The 14,802-nt window shown below is 36.4% G+C and overlaps 2 protein-coding genes across 3 annotated transcripts; one reads left to right on the forward strand and one right to left on the reverse strand.

The window, feature by feature from the left end:
- Positions 1-1,117: 1,117 nt before the first annotated feature.
- dnajc12 (DnaJ (Hsp40) homolog, subfamily C, member 12) lies at positions 1,118-6,085 on the reverse strand. Of its 2 annotated transcripts, none has more exons than XM_044135961.1 (5): positions 5,798-6,085; positions 3,616-3,694; positions 2,762-2,901; positions 2,555-2,675; positions 1,118-1,583 (listed from the first exon to the last, which is right to left on the reverse strand). In XM_044135961.1, the coding sequence occupies exons 1-5, from the start codon at positions 5,873-5,875 to the stop codon at positions 1,501-1,503; spliced, it is 501 nt and encodes a 166-aa protein (XP_043991896.1). In that variant the 5' UTR covers positions 5,876-6,085; the 3' UTR covers positions 1,118-1,500. The 2 variants fall into 2 exon arrangements, with proteins under 2 accessions (XP_043991896.1, XP_043991897.1); XM_044135962.1 differs by lacking the exon at positions 5,798-6,085 and adding an exon at positions 5,325-5,625.
- Positions 6,086-6,350: 265 nt separating this feature from the next.
- On the forward strand, positions 6,351-14,563 carry sirt1 (sirtuin 1). The gene is made up of 9 exons (XM_044135960.1): positions 6,351-6,828; positions 7,372-7,494; positions 7,609-7,844; positions 7,922-8,074; positions 8,226-8,373; positions 8,457-8,536; positions 10,243-10,426; positions 10,515-10,988; positions 12,565-14,563. The coding sequence occupies exons 1-9, from the start codon at positions 6,477-6,479 to the stop codon at positions 12,849-12,851; spliced, it is 2,037 nt and encodes a 678-aa protein (XP_043991895.1). The 5' UTR covers positions 6,351-6,476; the 3' UTR covers positions 12,852-14,563.
- Positions 14,564-14,802: the final 239 nt, after the last annotated feature.

The raw sequence follows: 14,802 nt of genomic DNA on the forward strand, positions 1-14,802 counted from the left end.
TTATTTTCCTTTTTCTTACTTTTATCGGTTGAAACCTATCTTATCATTGTAAACAGAAAAATTTCCGACAAAAAGCTCAAGACATTTTTATATTAATCCAGGGGCGATTCTAGGATCTGGCCTTTAGGGGTGGCTTAGTATGATTTCTTTAGAAGCACCACTGATTTACACCCAGAGGTGGGTCAGATACCCAAAAATTTTACTTTGATAAGTAAACATTGAAGAAATTGTTGTTAATCAGACGGAGCAAGGATTTAAAAAACTAAATATTAACTATTAAAGGTGAAACATTTAATATTTCTTAATACTCTTAATATTAACCGTTCATGTTTATTAAGTGTTCACCTAATAAATAAAAAGATGCTAAGTGTGAAATTATGAATAGTAAAGTCTTGTTGAGAATCTAAGAAAGAAGAAAAAAATCAGTTATTTATTTTTACATTTATATTTACCTTTGTTTTAGATTTTTAAATTATAAAGTAGCAACTTTGCTTTTGTTTTTAGGTTTTAATACATTTTCTTCAATGCACTCTTGAACTTTAATGGCAATGAGGTGATTTATAAACTATTGATGAAAAAAAGCTAATAAAACAGAAATTCCTGTTTTATCCTTTTAGGGTTATCCTTTGGGGAAATATTGTGAACACATTGCATGAAAACACATAAAATAGCTAAAGCTAGCATTTTTAAAACAGTCTTTTAACAATGCAAACAAACATAGGAGACCTAAAGATTCCTCAAATATGCCAGAAAGAATCAAGGCAACAACATTGCATGAAAATAAAGCACAAAAATATTAGCTGGCATAATACACCCCTCTTTAAATCTGTATTTTATTGGTAGAAAAAACATCACTATCAACAAATTATTTGTTAGTATTTGCAGGTGGTGTGTGTTGTATAAAAAATTGGTATCACCATTAATTCTGTTAAGCAAAGATTTAAACAAAATATGAGTTTACTCTCTTTTAATTACATATATGCAAATTATCTTGCGCTCAATTGATGTAGATCAGCAGCAGCTGTAACTCTGGTCTGAACCCAAATAGAGAGATGTCTAATCCTGAAACATGAATATTTAACATCAAATTCACACCAGAGAATGAAAAAATAATAAATCACATTGAAACTGTAGTTTATTTGAAAAGCAAAACCATTTTGAACAGGAGTCAGTGGCACAAAAAGCTGAAATTCCTCTGTTTAATTGAAAAGACGAGACAAATACGGAAAAAAAGCAAACAGAACTTATCAAATGTATTACATTCAGAGCAATAACAGCAAAAGTTACACAAAATATTAAAAATCATTTACATTTTGATTTTATCAGATAAAATATGGAGCATGTCATATTTAAACATTTACATCCACATATTTATTTATAGCATAGACACAAACTAAATATTCATAAGAAGGTAGAAGCTTTAGCAGCTGAACGTCTGAAAACAGCAGGAAGCAAATACTTAAAGAGAGTAATGAGAGCCAGCATTTAATGGTAATTAATTTATATTTCATAATTTCTGAACTTCTGCAGCAGACATGATGGAGAGTCGGAGGCCCAACGGAAACGCTGATGATAAAAATCGCCTAATTGGAAAAAAAATAATAAAAGATTATTTTAAGGTAGGCAATGAAGTGAAAATTAAGATAAATATCCCTTCATCTTTCCATATTTGTGTATTTTATTGGGATTTTGTCTGGTAGCATCTAACTGTGAAATGGAAAGAAAAGTACTCATTGTTTTCAAATTAAAATCTTAAAGGTGCGGTGTGCATATCTTAAATATCACCATCCACATTTATTCTTTGAAGACAACATGAGTTTGACTTAAAAATAAATCTCAGATTTTTTTTCATTCTTTTCTAAAAACTAAATAAAGAAATGACAGAAACACTTTCAAAAAATGGCTTTTATTTCAGTCATCCATCCTATGGATTATATGGCGGAATATTAGTGTCATGACATGATCATTTTTTGTTTAATTACAAAAATAAAGTAATAATATTGGAGGAACAAAGATGTAATTTTACCAGAACCTCTAAAAATTGTGTAAAAAAGTTGTTTTAATGAGGAACAAAAAGCTTTGATAGAGTTATAAAGATCTAAAAAGGATCAGTAGTTTACAAAATTATTTCCAAGTCATGCTATTGATAATTATTTTATTCTAATGTGTTAGAAGATGGAGTATTTCCTGATCTGTAAAACTGATACCAAAGCTTAACTTCACAAAATGCTCAACATTTCTCACTTTTAGTTTTTGTTGATTTTCACATTGGAGTACGACTTTATTCTCACATTATTTAAAATGTAATTACGACTGTATATGAGTGTATTTTTGCAATATTTTGACTTTATTGTCTAAGTTTTAAAAAAATTTAACCTGGTCTTAACATTTTTTGTGGAATTGACCTGAATTCAAAGTCCATATAACCAGAACACTCGTCAAACAAGTTGCCAGCCAAGATAATTCATTTTCTATGTATTTTACTGGACTAGCAGACAAGTTTGGATATATTTATTACATTTTTTTTTTTAAATACCTGCTGTTATTTACTTACATAATGCTGCTTCTTTTGAAGGATTCTCAGATGTTTCGTCGTTCTGTGAAGCAGCCAGATCTTCCGGTTTGCAGGACTCCAGCATCGGTTCCTTCTTGGTTCTAACAGCCCAATGCATCGACTGCAAACACACAAAAACTGCGTCAGTTAGTTAACTGCAGCTGCAGCCAAACCTGGAAACCTAGAGAGATTGAAGATGCTTCGTACCGTTTTTACCGAATCATTCAGAGCCCGCCATTCCTGGAAGGGAATACTAATCCCGCTTCTTCTCCACAGGTCGTAGTTTCTCCGTTTGGCTTCGTCACACAGAACTTCTTTGGCTTCTAGCAGCTTTTGGAAATCAGCCACTGACCAGAAGAAAGCAAATACTTAGAATAATTATGTCTAAGACATATTAATAATAATCCAGAGTGTTCTGGATCTAGAATGCAGCCTCTTGTCCTATGCTATTTTCTGGAGGCCCTTAAAAACTTTGACTAAAATGACAAAGGTTTATAAATAGATGTGATAAATGCAAGTTTTAGCTATTTTTCAGTTTTTCATGGAATAATTTCATTTTATTTCCACAACAGAATGACACAAAAAGTACCATATTTTTTTATTTATATCCATTTTTCTTGTTATTAAGCTGGAAACTGTATACAAATATAAAATTATAATTATTTATTATTATTTAATTTCCCTTTGGGATTAATAGAGTATTTTTGAATTCAAAAACTCCATATGAAAATGTACCCATCATCTTTCTAAAAAGGGTTTATGTTTTCTCTTTATATGAAAACCTAAAAATAGGAATAAAATGGTGGTTCTTTAAAAATCACAACATTTTTACTGCAGTTGATAACTTGTCAAAAATTCTAAGATGTTTATTTTCAAAGAACCTGGATAAACAAGGGAATGTTTGTGTCTTTAAACTCGTTTTATTTAGCTGGACTGAGTGGAAAAGTGGCTCTATGGAAGGCAAACGTTGCAGAACGCTGGTCTATCTCCTACAATCGCAAGAAAAAACCCATTAAATTAACAGATGTCTTCAGTTGGAGAGAAGTTAATCTGAGATTCACCTGCTGTTGGGTTGTCCTGGTGTTTATCTGGGTGACATGCTAAGGCTCTGATCTTGTATTCATTCAGAATCTGCTCAGTCTTTAAGAAAACATACACAAAACAGAAAAATACTTCAGATACATTTCAATAATATTCTCTCTGATGCCTGGAAATTGAGTTGCTAGCATCATCAGACCATCACACAGCAACAGTCTTCAGTCAGAGGCAGGGCCGCTGCCAGGAATCTTGGGTCCCATGACAAAAATTTTAATTGCCCCTCCCTGCCCCCCATGCAGCTGCTGTTACAATTTCTTGAGTCTATCTGACCCATCAAAAGCATCACAATGTTAAAGGTCTTGCTTTCTTTGGTCCAATACTGATAACTAGCACAATATTTACTGCTCGTGAATTTTACCTGCAACAGTCCACATACAGTATGCAAGTAGGTTGCTTAAATTTTTTCTTTTAGTTTTAGATTACTGAAATGTCTCTCCCCACGAGCAACAGTCAAAAGCAACGTGCAAAATACACATAAAGCAATCCAGACTTCTCAAAAAATGCTATGTAGTTGCATTTTATTCTAGCTGCAGTGTATAACTTTAATAAAAAATATGTTTTCTCCGTATTTGTTAAAGCTGTCACCATGTCGTGACAGTCTGTTATGAGACAGATAATCTGTGAAAACAATCAATCTCCTCCCTGAACTGCTGTTACTGCCTAAAGTAATGCAACGTTCCAGCCAAAACAACCAATCAGAACCAGGAGGAGGGTCTTAGTGCTGTCAATCAACTTCATTCAATCACTGCTAAATGTGCTAATGGTGGAGAAACAACATATCATTACAGGAAAATCATTTATCTGCCGTCATTGGTAGCTATGCTAACTAGACTAAGCATTTACAGCAGGCTATGTAGCTGGAGCATAGCATAGAGCGAGGGGGAGGAAGGATGAGCAGCCGCATGAGATGGTGATTGACAGCACTAAAACTCTCTTGCCACTGACTGGTTGTTTCTAGCACTTTGAGAAAGCAAAGGAAATAGATTTTTCACAGATTATACTATACTGTCACAACATAATGACAGTTTTAACAAATATGTGTTAAAAAAGTTACATACTGCAACTTTAATTTCATTTAGGAGAGGACGGGTCAGGAGGGACGTGGGCTAGAGCTGCTGTTGACTGACTCATCTGTTGTTAAGTGGTAAAAGGTACAGGGACACGTTAAATGGTAATTAATTTCCTTAATTCATTAAATGTTAGTGAAATGGAGGCAAACAGTAGTCTGTAACTAAGCTAACTATGCTAAATGGTTGATAATTCAAGAGTCTACTCACCTCTTGGAGAAAAACTGGGTTATAAATTGACACTCTTGCCTTTTTCTCTCTCCCTCCCTCAGTGTTTTTTTTTTTTTAAACCTGAATTTATTATTTTTCTTGGTGTTATAATAACAGCCACATTCTTGTCTTTTACTGACTGCTGCTGAACACGTCACCATCAAGCGCTCTAAGCAGGAACAAACCATTTGATGCAGATCCAGGAGGTTCAGGTCAGATATGGACGTGTGTTTTTTGGTCTGGGAGGGGTAACATTTAATTTTTACTGCTAAAAACAATCTTCGAAAATACAATATAATTAATTTTGTAATTGACAGGGCCCCCTTTTTTATTCTTATGTACAATAAATAAATAAGTAAATTGTGGAGGGCCCCCTGTTGGTCAGGGGCTCTTACAATTGTCATAACTTTCTCCCTCTATACGGCGCCGCTGGTCAGAAGCCTCTTCAGATTCGTTGCAAAACTGACTGCTACCAGAGATGTTCCTGCACAGAGCATCACCATCCACAACGACTGTAATCAGATACTAAGATGATCGATTCAAGTTCTAGTTTAAAAACTACAAAAAGCAAACTCTTCAGAACATGATTAAATTATTTTCTTCTTATAGCAGAGTCTTTCAAATCCAGTATTTGATCTGTAAAAGGTTTATTTGATTTGCTAAAGATCAATGTCGTGAAGCAACAGGTTTCACATAAATTTACTTTGAATAACAAAAATGAACTGAGTCTTTAAATAATTTATTTATCAATAATAGCCATCCACTACTCTATGGATTAGTATTTAAAGAAACGTGTTTTGATTTGTCATGCGAAGATGTAATGTTCCAGCAAATAGACAGAGCCTAGAGTCATCCACTGGCAACTTACCGATGACAGTTCATCACAACCTAACAACCCGTAGTAATCCTCCAAGTCTTCAGGTTTACGACCCAAAATAGACTCCATTTTAGTTGTTTAGAAAAACGTTTATTATCGCTTTTATCGCAACCTGATGCAGCTGCGTCAGATTACAACTGTTTATTTCAAGGACTGGTCTAGCTCGATCTCTCCCCAAACGTTTTATAGCATTGCTGATAAAAAAAAAGTACACTAAAGAGACATTAAACTGATAACATGTCAATCCAATCTCTTCAGTTGAATAAACGTGTCTGTCCTTTTCACGCGTGACGTATGTTGCATTCAAGAGTTTCGGTAAAACCTCTGAGCTAAAGGTGCCTATATGTATTTGTCATTAGTTTTATGCTTAGAACACCAATGTGCATGTCCGGGCAACTGTAATCAATTAAAATATAATAACTCAATCACTATTCACTCATCAGAAGGCTAGAATTTTGCGCTTCAATCCGATTTTAGCACAGTTTTAGCGAGTTGTTTAAGGTTTTAACGTATTTTTCTTTGACTATTTGAACGCAGCACCAATTTGTTGTGGTTTAATGCCACCGACGCACAATGGGGACGTTCCGCTCATTTTTACTGGCGGAGAGCAAGTCACGTGACGCCAGCTGTCCGAGACGAAGGAGCTGCGCAGCGGGTCTGTGGGCTGAAGATGGCGGACAGAGAGAACGCTCTCGGAACGGCTTATTCAGGCACCTCTGAGATGGACGAACCTATCGCAAAAAGGTCAAAAATCAATACGGTGACTAACCACGGACCTAGAGCCATAGAGACGGACACAATCTCCTGCGTTTCGCCGGCCATTGGGAGCCGGGAAGAGGCGGGGAATTGTGCCGAGCCAGCGGAGAAGAAGGAAGCGAAGCCGGTGATGATGGCGGTGGAGCAGGCCCTGGCATTGCGAGGCGGGGACAACAATGGACTGCGTCTGCCGGTCTCCGAGCCGCACAAACCAGCTGGGAAATTAGGCGACAGCACCGCCTTTGGTGCAACTGAGGAAGGTGCCGGTATGTAGAGCGATGGACGTCCCTTCTACGGCAACGCTGGTTGGCTTACCAACTCAATCAAATCACCTGCTAGCTTCTTAGATTTTTATGAAAGCGAAATTGTGTTTATTTTCTTCTCTAAGTATTATATTGCCCTTTTCATTATTTTTATTAGATTTTCTGAATAAGCACAGAAAGCTTTCAGGTGCGCTTGTGAATTAGACAACTTTTTTCAATGGCAATAAACTTGGATACTAACTTTGCGTCAGTTAGCCGGTGTAGCGCTAAATTCTGTACACCACTCATCTGAGATCCGCCTTTTTTAAGGCATCCTGCTGCACTGCCTTTGCATAAAGGTGTTGTAATTCATTCTCATAATTTGGACATTTTAAGATTATAATAGTTTTTATCAATAATAACACTGTATTACTGCATATTCTAATACGCCTCTGCTTTATTCGCCTTTTTGTAGCAGTAGGAGAGCCATTTTGTAATAGATTAAGTTATTTCATTGTATCGAACTATGACCAGTCAGCTTCAGCCTTCCCCCCCCTCTCTTTTCAGATTTTCTTGGACATAACGATCTGCTTCGCAATGGTCTTGCTGTTACACCAGAGCACATTGATGAGGAAGATGACAGATCTTCACATGCAAGCTCCAGTGACTGGACTCCTCAACCACAAATAAGTAAGTTGGAGAATTTTACTGTCACTTCCTACCACAAAGTTCTAGTTATTATGTTTATTACGAATCTAAATTACATTAACCCTTGTTTTTCTGTCATGTTTCATCTGTTAACAGATTCATACAGCTACATCCAGCAGCACATCAGAGAGACGGATCCACGGGCCATTCTGAGGGATCTGCTTCCTGAAACCATCCTCCCTCCAGACCTGGATGATATGACGTTATGGCAGATAATCATCAACATCTCTGAGCCTCCAAAAAGAAGAAAACGAAAGGATATCAACACCCTGGAAGATGTGGTGAAGCTGCTTCATGAAAGCAAAAGGATCCTTGTCCTGACTGGCGCTGGTGTATGTATTTGTACTTATTTTAAAAATGTCTAATTTAAGATGTTATTATTAAAAATATCTATTTTGTGTGTTTTTAGGTGTCCGTTTCATGTGGAATACCAGATTTTCGCTCCAGAGATGGAATTTATGCGCGACTTGCTGTAGATTTTCCTGATCTTCCAGATCCTCAATCAATGTTTGATATTGAATATTTTAGAAGAGACCCTAGACCCTTTTTCAAGTTTGCTAAGGTTTGTTCATGCCTTCTCATCTTTTTATTACAATGTTAAATGATTGCTGACAATTTTCATTCAGTTTTAATTTTAAAATGTTAGAAGCTAGTGGAAGGTAAATATGGGCTTTTATATTCTGTTAATGTTGAATTTGCTCCTTTTCTTGCAGGAGATCTTCCCCGGTCAGTTCCAGCCGTCGCCCTGTCACAGATTTATATCCATGCTGGATAAACAAGGGAAGCTGCTTCGCAATTACACTCAAAACATTGATACGTTGGAGCAAGTGGCCGGAGTTCAGCGAATCATCCAGTGTCATGGTGAGTTTTTATTTTGTTTCCTGCTCCATAATCCGTTTCTATATGGTGATTTAAAAACAATACACTGCTTTTTGTCCTTTCAGGATCATTTGCTACAGCATCGTGTCTCGTCTGTAAGCACAAAGTGGATTGTGAAGCGATAAGGGCTGACATCCTCAATCAGGTATTTATTGATTAAAAACTGGTTCACGTCTCTTCAAAAATGCCGCCTTAGAGATTACAAGTAAATAAGATAAAATTGGTTAATTATATGCAGTTTGGAAGAAGTGAGCTGTAAAAATTAACACTAAAAGGTAAATTCATGGGCGTGAGTCCTCGACGCGGCCGTCGCGGGTTCGATTCCCAGACCCGGCGACATTTCTGTCAGCCTACTTTCCAATAAGGGTCACTAGAGCCCACAGAGGCTAAAAATGTTGAAGTTAAAAGATTATTGTAGTTGTTTGTATAGATTTTGTGTGACCCCAAATTTACTCCTGTAGCAAATAAAGCTGATGGAGATAGAAACTTTTGATAATGAGCTTTTCAGTCACAAATTGGTAGCATTTTCCTTTCATTAGCAGTGTCTTATTTTTATTTTGTTTTTGCTTTCAATATTATAGAAAGTAGGACAACAAACATTCAGCAACTACTTACTCATTCGTTTACTCGGTTCTTGTTTTTGTTCGGAGGAATATTTTCAAGAGGAACAAAATATTAAATTTAAATATTATTATTAAAATATTCAACCCATAAACTTATGGAGCTGTTCAGCTTTTTAGGCATCTATAATAGTTTTCTTTCTCTTGTTTTATTATAATATTAGCAGGAAATAATTCCCAACAAAATCATTTTCTGTTTTTAATTTGGCATAAAAATGTTTTCAACTTGCCAGTTTTGGCCTGCAGTGCAAAAAGTTTGGTCACCGCTGTCATAAACGTTGTTTCCATCTATGATTTTTTTGTTACTATCTAAACTAAATTTTTTTGTAGCATTGCATTAAAAGAGTTTGATGTAAACGGCAACATTTAAAACAAGTTTTTTACACATGGCTGTAGTGATTTAAAGCTTGGCCTTCCAATCTGCTGGTCTGTGTTTTACTAGAGGCACGAAACTCAACATTTACTTCCTGTTTCTCCCACCCATGCGTAATGTCCTCATTATTTTGTTTGTTTGTTTGTTTTGTGACATTTTTAAAGTTCACTCAAGCTTTGCATGATAATTGAACAAAAACATAGCTACTGTTTCTGTGACGACACAACAGTCCTACACAGACTCACTTTTCACAGCTTCCATTTTCAAAGCCCTTTAAAAAAATCAGCTAAATCTGTTGTGAACTTGTCTTGGAAAAAAAATAAAATATACATATATTTTACATATTTATTTAAGTTGTCACTATGTTGTGATGTTGGAGACAGATATGTGAAAAATAAATTAGCTCCTGTGTTTTCTCCCAGTGCTAACTAGAAACCACCAATCAGAGCCAGGAGGCGGGTCTTAATCCGCGCTTCGCTACGCTACGCTGCAGCTCGCATATCATGTTATGAATGCTAGTTAGCATAGCTACCAGTGTTGGTGGATAAACAGCTTTCCTGTAACGGTAAGTTGTTACTCTGCCATTAGCACATTTAGCAGTGAGTACACAGGATTTATTGACAGTGCTAAGCCCCGCCTCCTGGCTCTGATTGGTTGTTTTTAGTGTGTTTCTTTAGCTGGTAATAGCAGGTCAGGGAGGAGGTGGAGGAGATTGGTATCTTATCTCATGTTGTAATGTTACAACATGGTGACAGTTTTATATTGGAAACATATTTTATATAATCGTTACATACTGGAACTTTAACCAGCATGGAAACTCTTAATTAACCGTAATGAATAACCAAAGTCTTCCTGCAGGTCGTCCCCCGTTGCCCCCAGTGTTCGGACATTCCTCTGGCCATCATGAAACCTGACATTGTGTTTTTTGGAGAGAATCTTCCAGAACTTTTCCACAGAGCCATGAAGCAGGACAAAGACGAGGTCGACCTTCTGATCGTCATCGGGTCGTCTCTAAAAGTCCGGCCGGTTGCCCTCATCCCGAGTACGTCTTACCTGAATCTTCTTCCTGTTGTCCGTTGAAGGTTTTCGGTACCGTAATTTTTGTTTTTCCGTTTCCCGTCTTCGTCCAGACTCCATTCCTCATGAAGTGCCTCAGGTTCTGATCAACAGGGAGCCGCTGCCTCATCTGAACTTCGACGTTGAGCTGCTGGGCGACTGCGACGGCATCATCAACGAACTCTGCCATCGGCTGGGCGGAGAGTTCGAGCAGCTCTGCTTCAACACTCTCACCCTCAACGAGATCACAGAGAAACCGCCGCGGTTAGCAGAGCCGCCGCCGCCGGACGAGGCTTCCACTGACCCGGCGGAAAAACCTCCAGAAGAGACGGAGAGCGAGAATGTCAAGGAAACTGAAACACCGTGCGAGCCTTGTTCGAAAGCGGCGAATCGAAGTGCGGACGACGCCGAGTCGCGGGAGCCTCAGAGAGAGGACGTGGCGAAAGACGAGGCAGGCAAGGCGAAGAGCCAAACCTCAGTGCTGGACAATCGAAAGCGATACTGGATGAGTCGGATCAGCAGGAGTCCAATCAGCAAACGCCTTGAAGGTGAGTTAGATGCAGCAAAGATCATTTAAAGGGGCGGTGCTATATTTTACTAACAAATATTGCCATTTTATAGAAAAATCAATTAATTATGTTACCTTCAGTTGTTCTGCAAAATATTATACATTTCAAATTTTACTTCAACGCCTTGAAATCGGGTCTCTGTCACTTTAAGGAGGTCCTGCTCTTTCTGAAACTTTGCCTTGACTGAACATTTAACACTGGAACCAGAGGCCATTTTAAATATCCAAAATAAATTATAAAATAAAATCAGTTATGGAGTTTCTGCAAACAACAAATGGTAGTTAAGACCAAAGTACCAAAATGAAAACTTTTGTCATCCTATTTTTTTAGAAAGATTGGAAAAACATAAAAACAAATCATGCAAATGGAAATTGTTTTAATTTATAATGCGAATAATTGATTTATTGTAACAGGCTTTTCACCAGCGCTGCATTGAGAAGTAGCTCATGTAATGACTATTATTCTCTCATTTGGTTAAAAAATAAAATAAAATCAGTGTAGTAATTAAGCCAAACCTGCACCAAGAAATAAAATTTTGTAAAAACACATTTGTCTGTAAATGTTTCAGCCAAAACTCTTTATGTGTCGTAATTTTAGTTCCACCTACTTCAAATCCTATTTATAATAATTCAAATTAGGAATATTTAACTATCTAATCAGTTAAAGCAAAAATAATAAACAGATCAGCCCTACTTTGTATTACGTGAAGATATTTTTGGTTTTGTTTTATTTTATGATCAAACATTCACTAAAGGAATGATGTATTATTACATTTTAGGCTATAAATGTTGTTTTTATTTAAAAAGAGGACTTTTTTTATTTGCACGTTTTTGTGTATTTTTAATTTATAAAATAAACTTAAAGCTGCAGTTTGTAGCTCTTATTTAAAAAATGTTTTTTATTTCTGTCACAATGTTTGACACAAAATTATGAGGCAGAAAATCTGTGATAAGATCGATCTTCTCCACCTCCTTCCTGTGATACTATTGCTGTCTGAGGAAACACACTAAAAACAACCAATTACAGCCAGGAGGAGGGGCTTAGCGCTGTCAATCACTCTCGTGTATCCCTGATAAATGTGCTGATGGTAGAGAAAGATCTTAATGATACAGAAAAAAACATTTATCCGCTGCCGTCAGCGATTATGCTAACTAGCCTTAGCATTCATGACAGAGGGAAAGGAGAAACTTGCAGACAGAGTGATTGACAGCGCTAAGACCCGCCTCCTGGCTCTGATTGGCTGTTTCACATTAGAACTGGAAGAAGGCAGAGGAGCTGGATTTTTTTTCATAATTTTCTTATACTAAACTGTCACAACATGGTGACAGTTTCAACAAATTTGTAAAAATATTTTTTTATAAAAGTTACATTTTGTAGTTTTAAGGGAATATATAAAACATTTTCAGAATTCATCTGATTAATCATCAATATGCTGTAATATGATGCATATTTTAGGCACTTGGATGGTAATATTCATGAAGAGTTGTAATATTTACTTTAAAAAATCCAGATTATCTCTAAATGTCACTCTGAGCGTTGTGTTGGTTTTCTGCAGGCGGTCAGTACCTTTTCCAAGCACCGAATCGATACATCTTCCACGGCGCCGAGGTCTACTCCGACTCCGAGGAGGACGAGACGTCGAGCTCCTGCGGGAGCGACAGCGACGGCTCCGAGTGCAGCCAGGACGGGCCGGAGGAGGACTGCAGCGAGGCCGAGGACGGCCCCCGGCTGGCGGGCGACGGGGCGACCCACAGAGACACGTTACCACTAAACGAAGAGGCCACGCCCACTCTGCAGACAGACTTCACATCAGAACACTCTGAGAGGACCACACATCTCTAGGCGTACATTTCACAAAGCACTAACTGTCTTCTTGGGGTTTTTTATATATATATATGTATATATATATAAAAAAGACGCATAAATATGTTTCTATATTTTTGGCTGTCATACTTACTGTTATTTTTTCATAAAGCTAAAATGACATCACACACGTGTGCGTAAACATAGCGGGTCTCTTCTTGTTCGGGTTGGTCGAAAGCTTCATGAGCTGCTTGGTTTCGTTTCATTGCATCCATTTTTTCTCTTAAATTCACCCACTCTGTTCCTGCAACACTTTGTTCTATGATGGCATTTTAAAGCCACTGTAGATGGGGGAAAAAAAGACAGAATTTCTGACAAAACAACTCAACAGTTTCTGAGTTTGGAAAGTTTAAAAATTGCTTTAAAGAGATCTGAAATTTTGATATGAATCTCGGGAGTTTCCTCAAAGAAACTTGAAAATTTCTGTGTTTTAAAAGTTTGGAAATTGTTACAAAAAACTAAGAAATTTTGAGATCCCACAATTTTTCTAGAAAGTTTAAGATTTCTGAGTTTGAAAAGTTGACAATTTTCCTGAAAAACTTTTTTGAGATTAATTTTGGCAATTTCTGAGCTTGGAAAGTTGAAAAGTCGCTAGAAAAGAAATCTGAAACTTTCAGATTAATTTCAGAAACTTTAATGAAAAAAAACTTGAAAAAATGGAATTTCAAAAGTTAAAAGTTTTTTACTTTAGGAAATTTTAGTCCAAATTCTAAAAATTTCCAAGTTGCTTCTAGAAAAAAATTTATAATAATTTCAAAATGTATGACTTGTTTCTAGCAAATTTTAATTTTTTGAAAGTCAGAAATGCCCAAGTTTTATTTATTTTTTTGTAATTTTAAGGATTAATCTAAAAATTTCAGCATTTTTCTAGCCATGTTTTTACTTTTTAAACTCAGAAATGGCCATGTTTGTTCTTTCTAGACAACTCCTGAGATTAATCTAAAAAATTTAGTTTTTTGGTGAAAATATATTCCTTTTTTATGTTGTTTTTTTTTTAACCCATCTACAATGGCCCTGATTCGCGGTCATAATGTTGAGCTTTGTTCTCCTGAATCGCTCTGATTATGACTGTTTCTGATTAGGAAGCATGTACTAGAAGTCTGCTGCCTGTTTATTACTGGATTCTAAAACGTTTCAGGCACATTTTTTGCTGATTTGTTAACCTGCATGCGATATAAAGTTCAGTTTTCCCCCTTTCTTTGAGTAAATTATGGAAATAAGGAACAGTACTCTTTAATTTCAAACCAAAGAACATATTACCTGAACACTCATCTGTGGTTTTGTACGTCCTGTCCTTTAAAATCTTCATTGGGCAGCTACTTTTCTGGTCAAGCCTCTTATTTTTATATTTGGGAGTGAGACATACTCATCAACGGGTAGATGGTAGTTTTTAATTTGTATAAAGTTGTACTAGAGGCTTTATATGGAGAAGAGGTCTGGCTATATTGAGCTGTAAGCTGTAGAAATATACTCTAATCGAAAACCGGCACTTTTTTCTTTCTTGTACGACATCCGGTTTTGTTGCCTCTTTGTTTTAGAGGGAAAGGGAACTAAAATCCTGTTAGATTGGCTACAGCAAAACATTACATGTGGTTTTTTTGGAGGATGACGTTTTGTAAACCAGATTTTAAGAAATGTTTTTATATCATAACTGTTTCTTCTCTGGGGTCTGACTAAAGAACAAACAGAAAGCTCTTGCAATTTTTTTTTTCATTGAAGGCATCTTTTCTCCGCATGAAAAATAAAAACTTAATTAGAAAATGTGACTGAATTAAAACAGGGTATCCGTGCATCCTTAAGTCTTAATATATCTTAAATTAAGGCATTAGAATGTCTCAAGTTCAATTTTTAAAAAGTGGCCGTTATTATCTTAATTACAGATCTTACATTTTGTCATGATGGAACAATTTAATCTCGTATATTCTATGAA

This window comes from Gambusia affinis, linkage group LG13, assembly GCF_019740435.1.
Source record: "Gambusia affinis linkage group LG13, SWU_Gaff_1.0, whole genome shotgun sequence".
Lineage (NCBI taxonomy): Eukaryota > Metazoa > Chordata > Actinopteri > Cyprinodontiformes > Poeciliidae > Gambusia > Gambusia affinis.